Raw genomic sequence first — 14,568 nt, forward strand, 5'->3', positions numbered from 1 at the left:
TACCTATAAATAGTATAAAACAGTTTTGCATTGTTAATGAGTTAATAGATAAGATGATATTACTACATAGCCTAATTCATTGACAACTCCTTCATGCACATGGGACAAACATCTTCTAGTTTTACCCAATACCCTTCATTCTACAACCAACATTCTTTATTCCTTTTTTTTCTCTAACAACTAATAAATGCTCAAAATTTGAACTACATTTCAATTATTGAAGTACATATATAACATAACAGCGATTTTTGCTTCCTATATTTTTTAAAATAATCTAAATTAGTCATTTATTTACGTGGTAGATAAAGAATGTCTATGTGCCGGAGAGAGTATGTGCCAGAGAGAGTGTGTCTTTATGTGGAGAGAGAAGTGAGATTAAGAATTATTATTATTATTATTATTATTATTATTATTATTATTATTATTACTCTTATTATTATTATTATTATTATTATTATTATTTTTATTACTATTATTATTAATATTAATAATAATAATAATAATAATAGTAATAAAAATAAAAATAATAATAATAATAATAATAAGAATAACTCTCAATCTCATATCTCTTCACATAAACACACTCTTTCCCACATAAGCATTCTCATTCTCTCCCCGCCACATATCCCACATAAGCATTCTCTCCCCGCCACATAGACATTCTCTCTCTGCCACGTAAACAACAACGTCACTTTGATACATTTTAAAAAACATAGAAACTAAATTGATTTTTTTTTTTAAACTATAGTACTAAATTGAATATTTACCACAAATCTAAGAACCAATAAGGTAACTAAATCTTAATTATATTTCATTCCTCCAATTTGAACTCTTCCTTTGCTTCTTCTTTATTACTTTTTTTTCCATTCTGGAAATGAAAATTGGAGTGGCGGAGATGTTGAACCTAACGGCTATTGGAGAGTTCGCGATAAGGTAGGTACTTTTGTTTCAGCTTGAAGTGAACACTTTATTATTGTTTTTTTTTACACCATATTCATATATAAAAAAAATCCATATTAGAGTAAATAAATTATTATTATCTTTTCGTTTGTATGGTAATTTTGTTTATTTACGTTAAGAAAATTGAGTTAATACTTCGATAATATAAGAGATATGGTTTGTTTTGGAGTTCAAAATATTATTATAATTTTATTTTTTAAAATATATGAAAAAAAATTAAAGAATGAAAATGTATTTAAATTAGTTTTTACTCTTAAACAATATGTATTAGATCTAAAAATAGAAATGTATTAAATATAATATATGTTTAAATTGTTGCTATCTATGTTTATTTATTAGTTCTAATGAGTGTAAAACGGAACAAACACAATAAATAATTAAGAAGAGTTGAATTATTTTTTCAAAAATTTTAAACCTTTTTTGAAATCTTGGTAAGTATTCTTTGAATTTTCAATACAAGAAAGATATGAGACTATACAATAGTGCACAGAAGTTGATGTCCTTACAAACACTAAAAACACAATTCTAGATTATTTATAAGGATTAAAATAACTAAGAACAAAAAAACTACATGAATATTTTATATTAGTTTACCTTAATGAAAGATTGTGTCAATTATCCAAATTTTACTATCAATTAAAAGAATGAGTATTCTTCAAGGTCATTCTTAACTTATAACACAAATATTAATTAATTAACTTCTCCCACATAAACTACTCACAAGTATTTTTTAGAACACAGGTTACTTCTTATTTACTTAGCAAAAAGTATTTAAAAGGATTTAGAATTGTTTGCCCACACAAAGTTTAACTCTAAATGTCTCAAAGGTCGAATATAATTAATATAGACTCACTAAATCTAGAACTAGACACAAAAAGAAGCTAGAGGTTTGTTTTACGAAGATTTGCATGAATTTTTTTCTTTTTGAGTTGACTTCTATTTATGTCTTCTTGTTATTGTTTATATATTGAGGGACTTGCAAACTAGTTATTTTCTTTAGTAGTTTGAGTTTCATCTTCTTATTCATATTCTTTCTCTTCTTCTTTTGTATGTTTAGATTAACATTGGAGTATTGCGTTGATGCAGTAAATATTTACCTAAAGATTTATGAAAAATGATTAATATTGTGTTAATAGTGATTCTCTTTTCTAAAAGTACAATGTGCTTATCTATATTCAGCTACACATTTTACTTCCTTTTTCAAGTATTGTCACTTCACCATATAAGGAAGTAAATGCAATCAAAATCAAAATCTTAAAATGGGTGTATTAATCTTGGATCTAAACCTTAAGTAGCTCTAAATCAGGTATCTAATTATCTACACTTTATTAATCATTCTTATTACATTATCATTAGAGTTTTTTGTTTAAGTGAAGTAAAATATTAAAGAAGTAATATATCTAAACTAAAAATAATTAGTCAAAATAATTGATCGACAAACAAAAACATGATTAATTATTAAAACAAATGTTATCAATAATTACAAACTTGTTCTTTTAATTTATTTGATTTTTTATAAACTAAATTTTTTCAATGTAAATTAAATTTGAAGTAATATTTATTTTTTAAAAATCATTATAATTTAAACCTGTTATGATTTTATCAATAAAAATAATTGAATAATGAAAACAATAATAAACAAGTGTAACATTAAATTAATAATAAAAAAAGTGCAAAGATAAAACAATAACAAAAAATTATAGTCAACTTATGTGATAAAATGATAAAATATAATAAAAATAACTTATTTAAAAAAAGCTAAAAACTATTGAAAAGGTTCTGGAGTAATTTAAATTTATTTAAAATTTCTTAAATATAAAATGGAATAATTAAAACAGTAAAAAGTATAATAATGTATTAAATAAGTTAATGAATATTAAATGAATTGCTTTAATTTTTTCAAAATTTTAACCAAACAGACTACTCCAATGGAGGAGAAACACAAATAAAATAATTTTTAAGAACAAAAAAGTATAATTTATAGTAGTAAAATCACTACTAATTAACTAAAAAGTACTTTAAATATAGATTATAAACACCTTTTGATGCATATTTATATTAAAAAAAAGGCAATGTAAAAAGATACATTTTCACTATCACCACATTCTAATTAAATTTAAAAAAAACAAATTACGTAAATACTGAATCAAACTGATGGTATTAAAAATGTCCAGCAGCATGCATGGAGAAAGTGAAATCCACCTGAATAATATAATATCCATTCAGCAAACCATATCAATGTTTACAAGTAAACACAAAATTACTCTACCCATTATTCTTTTGACACGGATAGTCCCACAAGATACATCATTCCATAACTTTAAGTAAATGTCGTCCCCTAAAAAACTAATGATTTAACAACGCACCATACTTTAATGTACTCTTTTACCCCCAACTTAAAAAAGACAAGTAATTTGGAGTGTAATCTAATCTAACCATCCTGGAGAAAGTGTCACGGAGGGATATTGATTCTGTTCAGAACATCCTTTAATAATCTAAAGAGAGTGCGTGCAGGCATTCTGATCGACTTTCACAAAATTTCATCTTCGTTTCCTTCTGATTATAACAAATTAAACTTTCTTGATAATCTGGACCACATCTTCATCTTCGAGTTCATGCTCCTGTGACGCAGCAACATATTCCACTTAGTAGGTAGAAGACGAAAGAAAGTAGAAGAAACACAAGGATAAAAGATAAAAGATATTAGAGCAAAAAATATAGTAAATCGAGTAGAGTATCAACCTTGCCAACTCTTTGAGGCTTGTGTTTCGCACTTGAACCCCAGACCAAAGCACTGCATTATTTGGTAAATGTAAGGAAAAACATAACATTTGGAGGGCCCTAACTATAAAACTAACTAGAATTCAGAACTTCTAGTTGAAAAGCAAATTTAATCTCCATATACATTTGCTGCTCATTAACAGAAATGGAAAAATCCCTCAACATTCTGAATGAACAAAGCTAGAGATATTATGTTTTTTGGGAGAAGAGAAGGTACTCACTACTTAAACTGTTTAAGCATGTCCTTGTGAATACGATTACAGAAGTCTTCAACTGTCCTCTTCTTTGAGGATAATATTACAGGATCTTCATAGTCAGGATTCATCCCTTTAGGTTTAGTATAGATACGAGTTAAGCTGAGATATTCCCAGATTTTGTCCAGAAGACCATCAAGGTTCCACTCCAGGTGTGCACTGAAGAATAGATAGAAAATTGTACATAACTTTATTAAGAAAACAATTTCATCAATGAACTATTGTAAATCACGACAGAAATGGGGGAACGTGACAGGGGCTAGCCATACGGTGCTCTACGCTTTCCTTTCTCTCTTGCATAGTCCTAAAAAATTTGGTCGCAACGAAAGATACTTCACATAGTAATCCATGCAACAATATGGCCTAAATTATTATAGATGCAATGCAAAAGGGAGACCACCTAACATCAATTAAAGACATAAACAAGGATGGAAACACTAATTTACACAATCTAAGGAGTTTGTCAGAATGACTGTGAAGAAGATTAAACGGGCAAAGTAACTATACTGAGCAGGAACCAAATCAATGCAACAAAAGAGACCCTAACAAAAATAAAACAAAAGTAGAGCAAAATCCCCAGTATTTTCTGTTGTGTGGAAAATACCACCAGAATGCTCCAAAATCAAATCCTAAAAAAACGGAAAAACAAGAAATAACAACCTAACCGCTTTCACATAAGGATGTATAAAATTATTTTAATTTTCTTTTGTTCAAAGGGAAAAAAGGATTGAGATAACAATATGACCAATGATTTGAAGAATTACCTGACTGGGCAGTAATGAGGTAGCTTATCCAAGATCTCCAGTTCTTCAAGTGTAATCTGATCAATCTTGTTCACAGCATAGATACAAGGCATATATACTCTACTTCCCTCAATGACATCAATAAGGTCATCAGCAGTGGCATCATACCGGAGAGTAATATCAGCATTGTGAATTCTGTACTCACTACATATAGCCTTCACAGTCTCAAGATCCAGAAGTGTTGTGGTGACAGTTGAGGTGAGATTGATTCCACCTTTATCTTTCTTCCTAAAAGTCAGATTTGGTGGCTCTTTGTTCAACCTACAGTCATAAAGGAGGAACAAATTGTTATGAGGTTGAAATTAGACATCTAGAAAATCTTAAATTTTAATTGAAATACATGGAAAGAGCCCATAAAAGAAAAAGTAAAACAAATTAACTACTTAAACTGAATTCCTCTCCCAACTGATCCTACCCGGCCTGCCAGGTGCACAGTTGGTTACACTTCTCTTGTTGCTTATTCAGAGGTATGACCCCCTGCTGCAATTCTATCCCTCCTTTTTTGGAGCAAAGTCCAAGTAGAATGCTGCTATATGTAAAGGGCTTAGCCCATGTCTTTTGCATTTTTCTTATTTATAAATTTGTAACTCTATACGCTCTATAGACACAAGGGATTAATCCTAAGCTTCTTTATTTTATAAGGTCAAATCCTTGCCTTCCTAATGAACCCACTATTCACCACTAGAGCTAATCCTCTGCTGCCACCACTGCCATTTGGTCCAACGACACCTCTGTTCAAATCTTCCAGGATAGGTAATCAACACGCTGGAAATCAAAGCTCCAGCATGCCCACACATGTCTCACTAAGCTTCGTCATTATCGCAACTTTCTACTTCATGTGGCAGAGCATCAGACCTTGTCTCCAGCGGCTACCACCAGGGTTAGGCTCTCCTTTTCGTCCTATTTCTAGATCTATGATTGTCATCTTGATCAGAGTTCATTGGTATTTTAGGGTTTTCTCTTTCCTCTTCAACATGCCTATTTATTAATTGGATGTCAAAAAATGTTTTTCTTAATAGGGATTTTGCAAGAAGGATTGGGTATTTAGTCTCTAGTGTTATCAATATCGGATAACGAAAAAATATCAAGGACCCAAAAATCTTATGAGCTGGTTTTGTAAGGTTGAGTTAGGCTTAAAGTCCACTTCTTATATTAGATTAGGGTTTCCCCTTTGCAGCAGCTCATTTCCAACTTAGCCACAACACAACTCATCTCATCTAATTTCTTGATGACGCCACAGCCTCATCGAACCTTGTGTAGCCGCTACACAATCTCATCGGACCTCACGCCGCCACTGCAAGCCTTCTTCTCTCCGCCTTTTTCACCATTTATGTTCACTACTAGCATCCCATGATGCAAAAAGCAACTGCCATGGGCCGCCATGAAAAGCCCGCATCACCACCGCCATGTTGTGGCAGCAATCAAAAAATTTGCCACCGGTTTTCACCATGGCATCGCCATGGACGATTTTTTATAACATTGGTTGTCTCTGCAAATCTTTATATGGCCTCAAGCAATCTCAAAAGGCTTGGTTTGGAAAATTTAGCAATGTTGTTTAGCAATTTGGTATGACTCGTAGTGAGGCAGATCATTTTGTTTTTTACTGTCACTTGAGTGTGGGGTGTATCTATCTAGTAGTATATGTTGATGATATTGTTCTTACAAGCAGTGATCACTATCGCATCTCACAGGTAAAGCAACACCTTTGTCACCACTTTCAGACAAAAGATCTTGGCAAACTCATATATTTCTTGGGGATTGAGGTAGTACAATCCAACAATGAAATTGTTATCTCTCAAAGGAAGTATGCATCGGATACAGTGTTATCACTAATCGGTTATGGAGTCGCCATGGTGGAAGGCGGTGGCAATGCCGATTTCTCATGGTGGTCCATGGCGACCGCTTTTTGCCTCACAAGATGCTAACGAAAAAGGTGGTGGTAGCAACACAAGGTGAGCTAGTGCGGTGGCAGCAACGCACGCTGTGAGGAAGGCAAAAAATGAAGAAGATAGAAGGGACCGTGTTTGTTGTGTGCGGCACAAAATGAAGAAGACAGAATGGACCTAAACCCTAATTTCGAACAAAACCTAATAAGTTTGGGCCTTGGCCCATTTCAACTATTTTAACTCATGAAACCCTAATTATTCAAATTCAAATTTGTATGTGTTGTGTGGCTGCATGAAATGAACGGTTAAACCTAATTAAAATTTCAAAACCTACTTAAAATGATGTTTTTTTGGCCATTTAAAACAATATAATTATTGCAATCCACAACACATTTTTATCTCTGCCACCACTGCCTGTCTCTTTCATTATTTTTGTATTTTTTCAAGTTATCTATATGTATGTATTGTATTTCTTTTGACCACAATGCTTCCGCCATAACCCGTTATAATTTGTTATAACTTTATAAAGGATTTCTAGGGTCTCCAATATGATCGATTATCTTCTTCATTCTACGCCGCACACAATGAAAATGTTCCCTTCTATCTTCATTTTTTGTCACCATCATAGCATGCATCGTCGTTGCCACCGCACTAGCTTACCTTGCGTCGTTGCCACCACCTTTTTCGCTATTGTCGTTCTTCATTAGCATCCCGTGATGCAAAAAGCGGCTACCATGGACCGCCATGAGAAATACGCATCACCACCGCCTTGTTGTGGCGGTGGTTAGAAAATCCCCCACCACCTTCTGCCATGGCGCCACCGTAGCCGATTAGTGATAACACAAGTATGTAGGTCATTGGAATGCGATCATTTTTATATTGAAGTACATTAAAGGTACTTTTGGAAAAGGTTTGTTAAATGAACACAATAATCATACTAAAGTTGTATGTTATTCAGATGCTGATTGGGCAAGATCTCTTAATGTGGCTCCATTGGTGATAATTTGATCTCTTAGAAGCACAAGAAAAAAAATGTTATGGCAAGATCTAGTGTGGAAGCAAAATATAGAGTTATGGCCCCAGCTACTTGTGAGCCTATTTAGCTTAAACAGTTACTTAAATAATTGCAATTTGGACAGGTCACTATGACACTTATTTGTACAAATTAAGTTGTTCTTCGTATTAGCTCAAATACTGTCTTTATGAAAGGACCAAACATATTGAGATTGATTGTCATTTTATTCAAGAAAAGAATGTTTCTGGATATATCAAGACTAAGTTTGTTAATTCAAATGATCAATTAACAGATATTTTCACTAAATCTTTTTCGGGACCTATGATTGATTATGTTTGCAACAAGCTAGGTACATAAAATTTATATGCACCCGCTTGAGAGGGACTGTTAGATGTAATGGGCTTAGCCTATGTCTTTTGCATTTTTTATTTATTTATAAATGTATAACCCTATGTGCTCTATACACACAAGGAATTAATCCTATGCCTCTATTTTATTTTAAAGATGCCAAATAAAATGAGACTACTACCATTACAACCAGTACAACAGTACATTGTTGGTTAATATCTACAAAAAACAGACAAGGTTGTCGAAATTTGAAATAATAAAGCCAATTCACCAGTGGCGCCCCACCAAGACCCCATAGGAAGCAAGCCTCCACAATATTCAGTTATTATCTCCCGAAATCATACTTCACCACATGATAACCAAAACATCAAATCACAGTACTTATGTTGACCCTATGGGTGCAACTGCTGTCATCAATGATGCCAAAAATGCTTGGTTTTAGGTCAAACGCCTAACCACTATAATCTTCATTCATCACCATATCATGCTACATTGAAAAATATATTTTAAAAAATCGTGCAAAAAGAGTAAAGCATTCATTCAAAGTATAGGCTGCTGCACAAATTGGGGGAAAATAGGTAGAGCAGATCCCTGACTTGTCCAGAATATTGGTGAATAACATAAACATGTTAAATAATCAATATCTCACGTTACCTTATACCAAATCCCTCCAGCTCTTTTTCTATAAGTCGCTTATGAGTTATTGGCTTTATTGCATCTAGGACAATCAAAATGCAATTGCATGTCCTTGCAGTACTAATAACCTGCATTTGCAAACAGTATAATAGAAAATATGAGTGTTTGTTGGTGCATGTGTGAATGAGGTGTGGAAATGAGAGATGCATTGGAACATAGTCCTTAGTTGCTGCAAATGAAATATTTTTGTAGGCAGAACTTGAGAGCTATATCATATACATGTAAAATTCATTGTACAAGTAGATCAAAATATTCAATACTAACAAACTTGATAGCATAAAACAAAGAGTGTATCAGTGTGTTACCATAACAGTTTCCACAAATCCTCCACCCAGTTCATATTGGGTCTGTTTGTTTAAACTTTCTTTAGAAAAAAGAAATTTTTGATCAAATAATCACTTATTATGTCACTTAAAAATAAATAACCTTTTAGAGATCACTATTTTCAGCACAAAGAAAAAGACCCATTATGACAGAACATAAACCTTAATTTGTCTAAATATGCCACAAATCTCACCTCAATAATACACATTCAGCAAAAGATAGAGAGAAAAAAAAAACTATGAGGAACTTTCCTCACTTAGAAAAGAAAAAGATAAAAGATATTCTGACAAAACTTTGACTACACTGCAAATTTTACTAACAAAATATGCTTTCGTTAGGTTAATTCAAACTATTTAATTACATTGTTGTAATGTAACAAATAATAGCAAATGTATTTTAAGCATGACCAAAACAAACTATGTTTTTCTTACCTGCCTTCCTCTACCCTTTCCATCCTTAGCACCCTCAATAATTCCAGGGAGATCCAACAACTGCCACAAAAAATTGAACAATTACTACTTAAAACTTGAACAACTTAAATTTACATCACAATCATATTAAAAGTTGTACAAATGATTATGATGGGACTACAGCCACGGCCAAATTAATTGAGGATAAACTTTCAGGGTTGGAAATTTTATTTTGAAGAAAACAAAAAGAATCAGAGGACACAGTTCACATAAAACTTTAATGCCCAAATTATTTATACAAAGAAACAGCAAAAGAAAAACCTCTGTATAGTAATAGCAACTTCCTCTTTAAAATGTTTTGATGCCTTATTTAACAATAGAAACAGACAGGACTACATTGTCCAACTATAATTCTTAAAAATTTAAATTTTGAAAAATCTACAGCCCAGTCAAAATAAAATTCCAAATATATCCATTGGATATATGAATAAAAATATCTACAGAAACAGCCCAATAACAGAAGATCAAACTTTAATCAGTTTTAGACATTTATCTCTTCAAGTCGCTAGGGATAGCTGGTCGAACACCCAACACAATTTACTAATATGGAAAAAAGAACAATGGGAGGATGGAGAAATAAATTCATCAAAACCCATATGCTAGTGTTCTTTAAAAAGCTAAGCACAAATGCAGGTTATAGTCAGAAGCTACAAATATAGACCATCAGCATTCACATATCATTCAATTTTATCTCAGCAAATACAGGAACAGGTACAACTAAATTTAGCTTAAAGCATCCCCAGTTTTTCAACTTACAAACAGAATACCATGAGCTTGTATGGACGAGAGTCTCTCTAGGAAAACTTCTAAGAGAGAGAAATATCTTCTTTCCTAGATGTCTTCATGGAGAAGCTCATTCAAACAGGCACCTTGAGCATAGTAAGGTCATAATTTTATTAACATATAACTTGCTTATGTAGGATACCTGGAGTTTAGCTCCGCGATATGTTATCACTCCTGGGATGCAAGTTAAGGTAGTAAACTCATAGGAAGCAACCTATAAACCAAACAAGTAAAATCATCAGAAAAATCTTTAATCTTTAATACAACCTAAACTATATATAATTTGGAAAATTGTTATGCATCCCACCACCACCACCCAAATCAATGGTTGATTACTTAATGAACACAATGCATAACCTCTGTTATCCAAACGAAAAAACAGAGCATTTGAATTGCTTATAGTTCCCCTTATTGTCATTCAGTCTATAAAACAGAAATTGTTTTGAAAAAGGAGCCTGTATGGGATAGGTAGGTCTATGCTTACATTTTTCTCACTAGGCATAGAAGATGATTATTCCTAAGAAGGTTTAATTGTTATAATATTTTAAATCCGATACTTTAACCCTGTTTCCAATAGCCCTTGTTAATTTCTCAAGAGCTTTTTTTCCTACTATTACCATATTTTTATCCTCTATTTAGTTTCTCTTTTTCTTATTCTTGTCAAAACTCAAAAGTTGCACTTCCTTAGGCTCCATTCAATCAAAGTCACTTTTCAAAACACAGAAAGAAATAAAAGATAAGACTATAATATACCTCCGAATTAAAGAAGAAATTTATAACTCCTGGAATAACTCCATACCTCAGAAAATGTCCCAGTCAACTTATTAAGTAAAGTAGATTTTCCAACCGAAGGGAAGCCCACAAGACCAACTCTTGAATCCCCACTTTTAGTAACATCAAAACCTTCACCTGCACCGCCACCTCCTTTTGATGAAGGAGTGAGGAGGTCCCTCCGCAGCTTTGCAAGTTTAGCCTGGCAGCAAATAGTTACTAACAATGAACCAAATCCTCGACAAAAACAATGAGATACAGGAAATAGGAACTTGAAAATGTTAAAGAACGGGAAAATCAGGAATGAATTATAAATATAAGCAGAATACAGCAATCACTCATCTTCCGTTCAATATCACATCAGAAGATATTTATATTTGAGTGTAGAAACAAGAAGAAAAACAAAGATAAGCAGGATAAGATTCCAATCATTCAGAGTTTTATGTACTTACGTTATATAAACATGTTTACCCAAAGGGGCATTAATATACAGGCAGCAAGCACCCAAATTATGGAGAAATCACTACACACAGCAATAGGAATTACTGTAATGAATGAAGAGTGAAGACAAAGAAGGTAGATCACACCAGCAGAAAGTACCATGATTAAAAGTACCACTTCCACTATGAATGTAGAACTGCAGATAGATATAAGTCACTACGAAAATTAAAATAGAGTCCTTATTACATATGGAGAAAAACTAAGTCAATTGCATGAGCAAATGTGCTACAACTGCTAATATATGAAGAGCACACATAATCGTGAACCGGCTACATTTCCCAATGCTTACAACCAAGTCAAACAAGATCAAACGAATATTACTTGAAAGAGAGTGCATTTTCTCTAAGTTTGAAATAAAAAGAACTAAGGTAGCACATTCTCTTCGATAATCAACCATAACTACAGCCAAAATACATATAATCCGCCACCAAAAAAATTCAGACAGCACACAGGCTATTAACATAATTGATCTCTTTTTTCTTTTTCAAAATGCTATTTAAAACCAAAAAGCAATTAGCTGCCCACCTTCAGCAAGCCCAGATGATGAGCAGTTGCCTTGTTTTTTTGGGTCCTTGCCATCTGCAAATAGCAAAATAGAATTTCTCAATCATTACAGAAATAAGAACAATGAAAACAGGATAAAGTTTGTAGCAACTATGCAAATAAAAAATGAAGGACAAACAGATGCTAAGAAACAGTTCTATGGCAAAACAACTCATAATCCCTAATCAAATATAAAAAAAACGTAAAAATGAGGAAAAGGAAAACCCTGCTGCGGCACAGTAACATTAATCTTAATTTTTTTCTAATATGAAGTGCTAAATCAGCAGTACTTAAATTGTTGATGTTGCGCTTAAATAAATCGCATGTCAACAATCATTCCCCTTATTACACTCCGAAAAGGTACCTCATCCTCGATATCTTTGATTTTTTGCATCACCGTCGCCATTTTGGAAGAAAGATAAGAACCTAAGAGGCAACGCAAAAGCGATTCAGATTAACGCTGGCGAGAAGTGAAGTGCTAACGGACTTGAACAACTCTGCAGCGGAAAATTGCTGCGGCGTAGCGTTGTGTTGCGACGGAGAAGAGGTGAACGAAGCAGAAAGTGCTAGAACAAATATGCATAAATGCTTACGGTGGGACCTAGGGTAGAGTATTTCATTCTGGAATCCGAAAATTGAAAAGAACAAATGGCTGTTTTTCTTCCTGCAACATGCAAAAGTTCTTTCTGCACCCCTCAAAATCTGAAAAGACGATTTTATCCCTTTTTTAAATGACTCTTGCATTACTTTTTTCAGAATTATATTCTTTTTAGAATTTATAAGTGTGTTTCGGTAAATATTTTCCAGACTTTCTAGAAAGTATTTTCTCAAAATAATTTCTGGAATAAAAATTTTGGAACGTGTTTGAAATGTATTTTCCAAAATAATTTTTCTAGAATTTATTATGGAAAGAATTTACCAAAATGAGAACGAATTAGTTGAGATATTTTGATCATTTCACTTGTTTAATAGGATCAAGAAAAACTTTGACAGGGTGTAGAAAGAAACACCCATAACAAATATGATCATTTAATACAGGTTGGGTAAGCGCAGAATTGATCTTGTAAATTATTTGGGATTGGGCTTCTTTTTTACCCAATTCACGGTAAAATAAAATAAATTGTGCACACAAATGATTACAAAAACCAAAACTTATTTCATAGGTACATAACCAGCTGATCATGTTGGACTTGATGTGGTACAAAATCAGGAAGATATTAGAGTTAATATGGTACAAAATCAGGAAAAAGGACCTAATTAGCAGGAAGGATTCCTATAATACCTTCAGACCTATCTCTCTTACTGAGTTTCACAGATGTTTTTTTAGAATATGAAAGGATGAGGTAAGAATGAGAAATTGTTTAATTATGTTGTATTAATTATGATGAGGTTAATTTATTTTTACTATCATAAATGAATTTGTTAAGATAGTGGAAGTATCTCATTGTCGAAAATTAAGGAATTTTGGGTTGCCTTATCCTCAAGTTGAGGATTTTGTTCTTAATGATGGGTTGTTTTCTTTGTACAACATAAGGTTTGAGGTGGCAGATAAATGACTTATTTCAACCTTAAGAAGAGGTGACGGTGGGGAACTAACACCTTCCATCTTTCTATTGGTAAAATGACGATAATGTTGGATGATGTGTCATCATTGCTACATTAGTCGATAGTGGGCCAATTTTCTATGTGGGTACCCATGGAATTAGAAGCAACTTCAACTATTTTGGTGAAGTTGCTTGGGGTTGAATAGGATGATATGTCCACAGGGATGAGGTAGTGTCAGGGGGCACACGTACAACTTAGTTGGCTCGGAGAGGTGTACGAGATGTGTTGCGTACGATAAAGTTGAGAGTGTGTTGTGAGGGCGTACTTGTTGCATATGGTCGAATGCACTATAATTGCTTATAAGAGTGACACCTTCATCTCTATTTTGTACTCTTCATTGTTCAATAATGTACAGATGTGTGGTTGATATTGTTGGAGAGTTGCAACAATGAGTCATATATGAGCAGTTGGAAGATGCATGCTTTGCGTAGATAAAGTAATTGGCAGGTTATGGTAGTCTCATTTAGATATGACATAGAGAACATGAATACATGATTCTTACAGTCATTATCATACGAATATATGATTTATTGTTTTGTTCTAATGACACAAACATGAATATATGAGCATTTTTCGGGCATGGGAAGAAGGGGTATAAATCCCAAGCATGATGAGGCACACCAACATGCAACCCGATACATGACTGGATGACACATTTGTAATGTTGGTATTGTGTGATGCAGTTGTATGGTCTTATGCATTAAAGGGTGACTTGGAACCCTTATGAAGACCGTTGTGCCAGTAGATCGCTCGACAACATTTGTGATGTAAGTTTATTTTAGACTTGTTCGTTTTTAGAGGTGTTTACTTGGATTATGATTTCTAATT

At 33.0% G+C, this 14,568-nt stretch overlaps 1 protein-coding gene across 1 annotated transcript; it reads right to left on the reverse strand.

The window, feature by feature from the left end:
* Positions 1-3,157: 3,157 nt before the first annotated feature.
* LOC137820557 (developmentally-regulated G-protein 3) lies at positions 3,158-12,823 on the reverse strand. Its single transcript, XM_068624698.1, has 10 exons — positions 12,500-12,823; positions 12,118-12,171; positions 11,120-11,293; positions 10,463-10,534; positions 9,499-9,558; positions 8,702-8,811; positions 4,760-5,059; positions 3,963-4,154; positions 3,703-3,754; positions 3,158-3,581 (listed from the first exon to the last, which is right to left on the reverse strand). Exons 1-10 carry the CDS (start codon positions 12,539-12,541, stop codon positions 3,531-3,533), a joined length of 1,107 nt encoding a protein of 368 aa, XP_068480799.1. The 5' UTR covers positions 12,542-12,823; the 3' UTR covers positions 3,158-3,530.
* Positions 12,824-14,568: the final 1,745 nt, after the last annotated feature.

The sequence above is a fragment of the Phaseolus vulgaris genome, chromosome 9 (genome assembly GCF_000499845.2).
Source record: "Phaseolus vulgaris cultivar G19833 chromosome 9, P. vulgaris v2.0, whole genome shotgun sequence".
Lineage (NCBI taxonomy): Eukaryota > Viridiplantae > Streptophyta > Magnoliopsida > Fabales > Fabaceae > Phaseolus > Phaseolus vulgaris.

Coding starts and splice junctions, on each gene's coding strand:
- LOC137820557 (XM_068624698.1), bottom strand. CDS start 12,541: ATGGCGACGGTGATGCAAAAAATCAAAGATATCGAGGATGAG. Junction 8,812..9,498: donor GAAAGGGTAGAGGAAGGCAG/GTAAGAAAAACA, acceptor TTGCAAATGCAG/GTTATTAGTACTGCAAGGAC. Junction 3,582..3,702: donor AGCCTCAAAGAGTTGGCAAG/GTTGATACTCTA, acceptor GCTGCGTCACAG/GAGCATGAACTCGAAGATGA.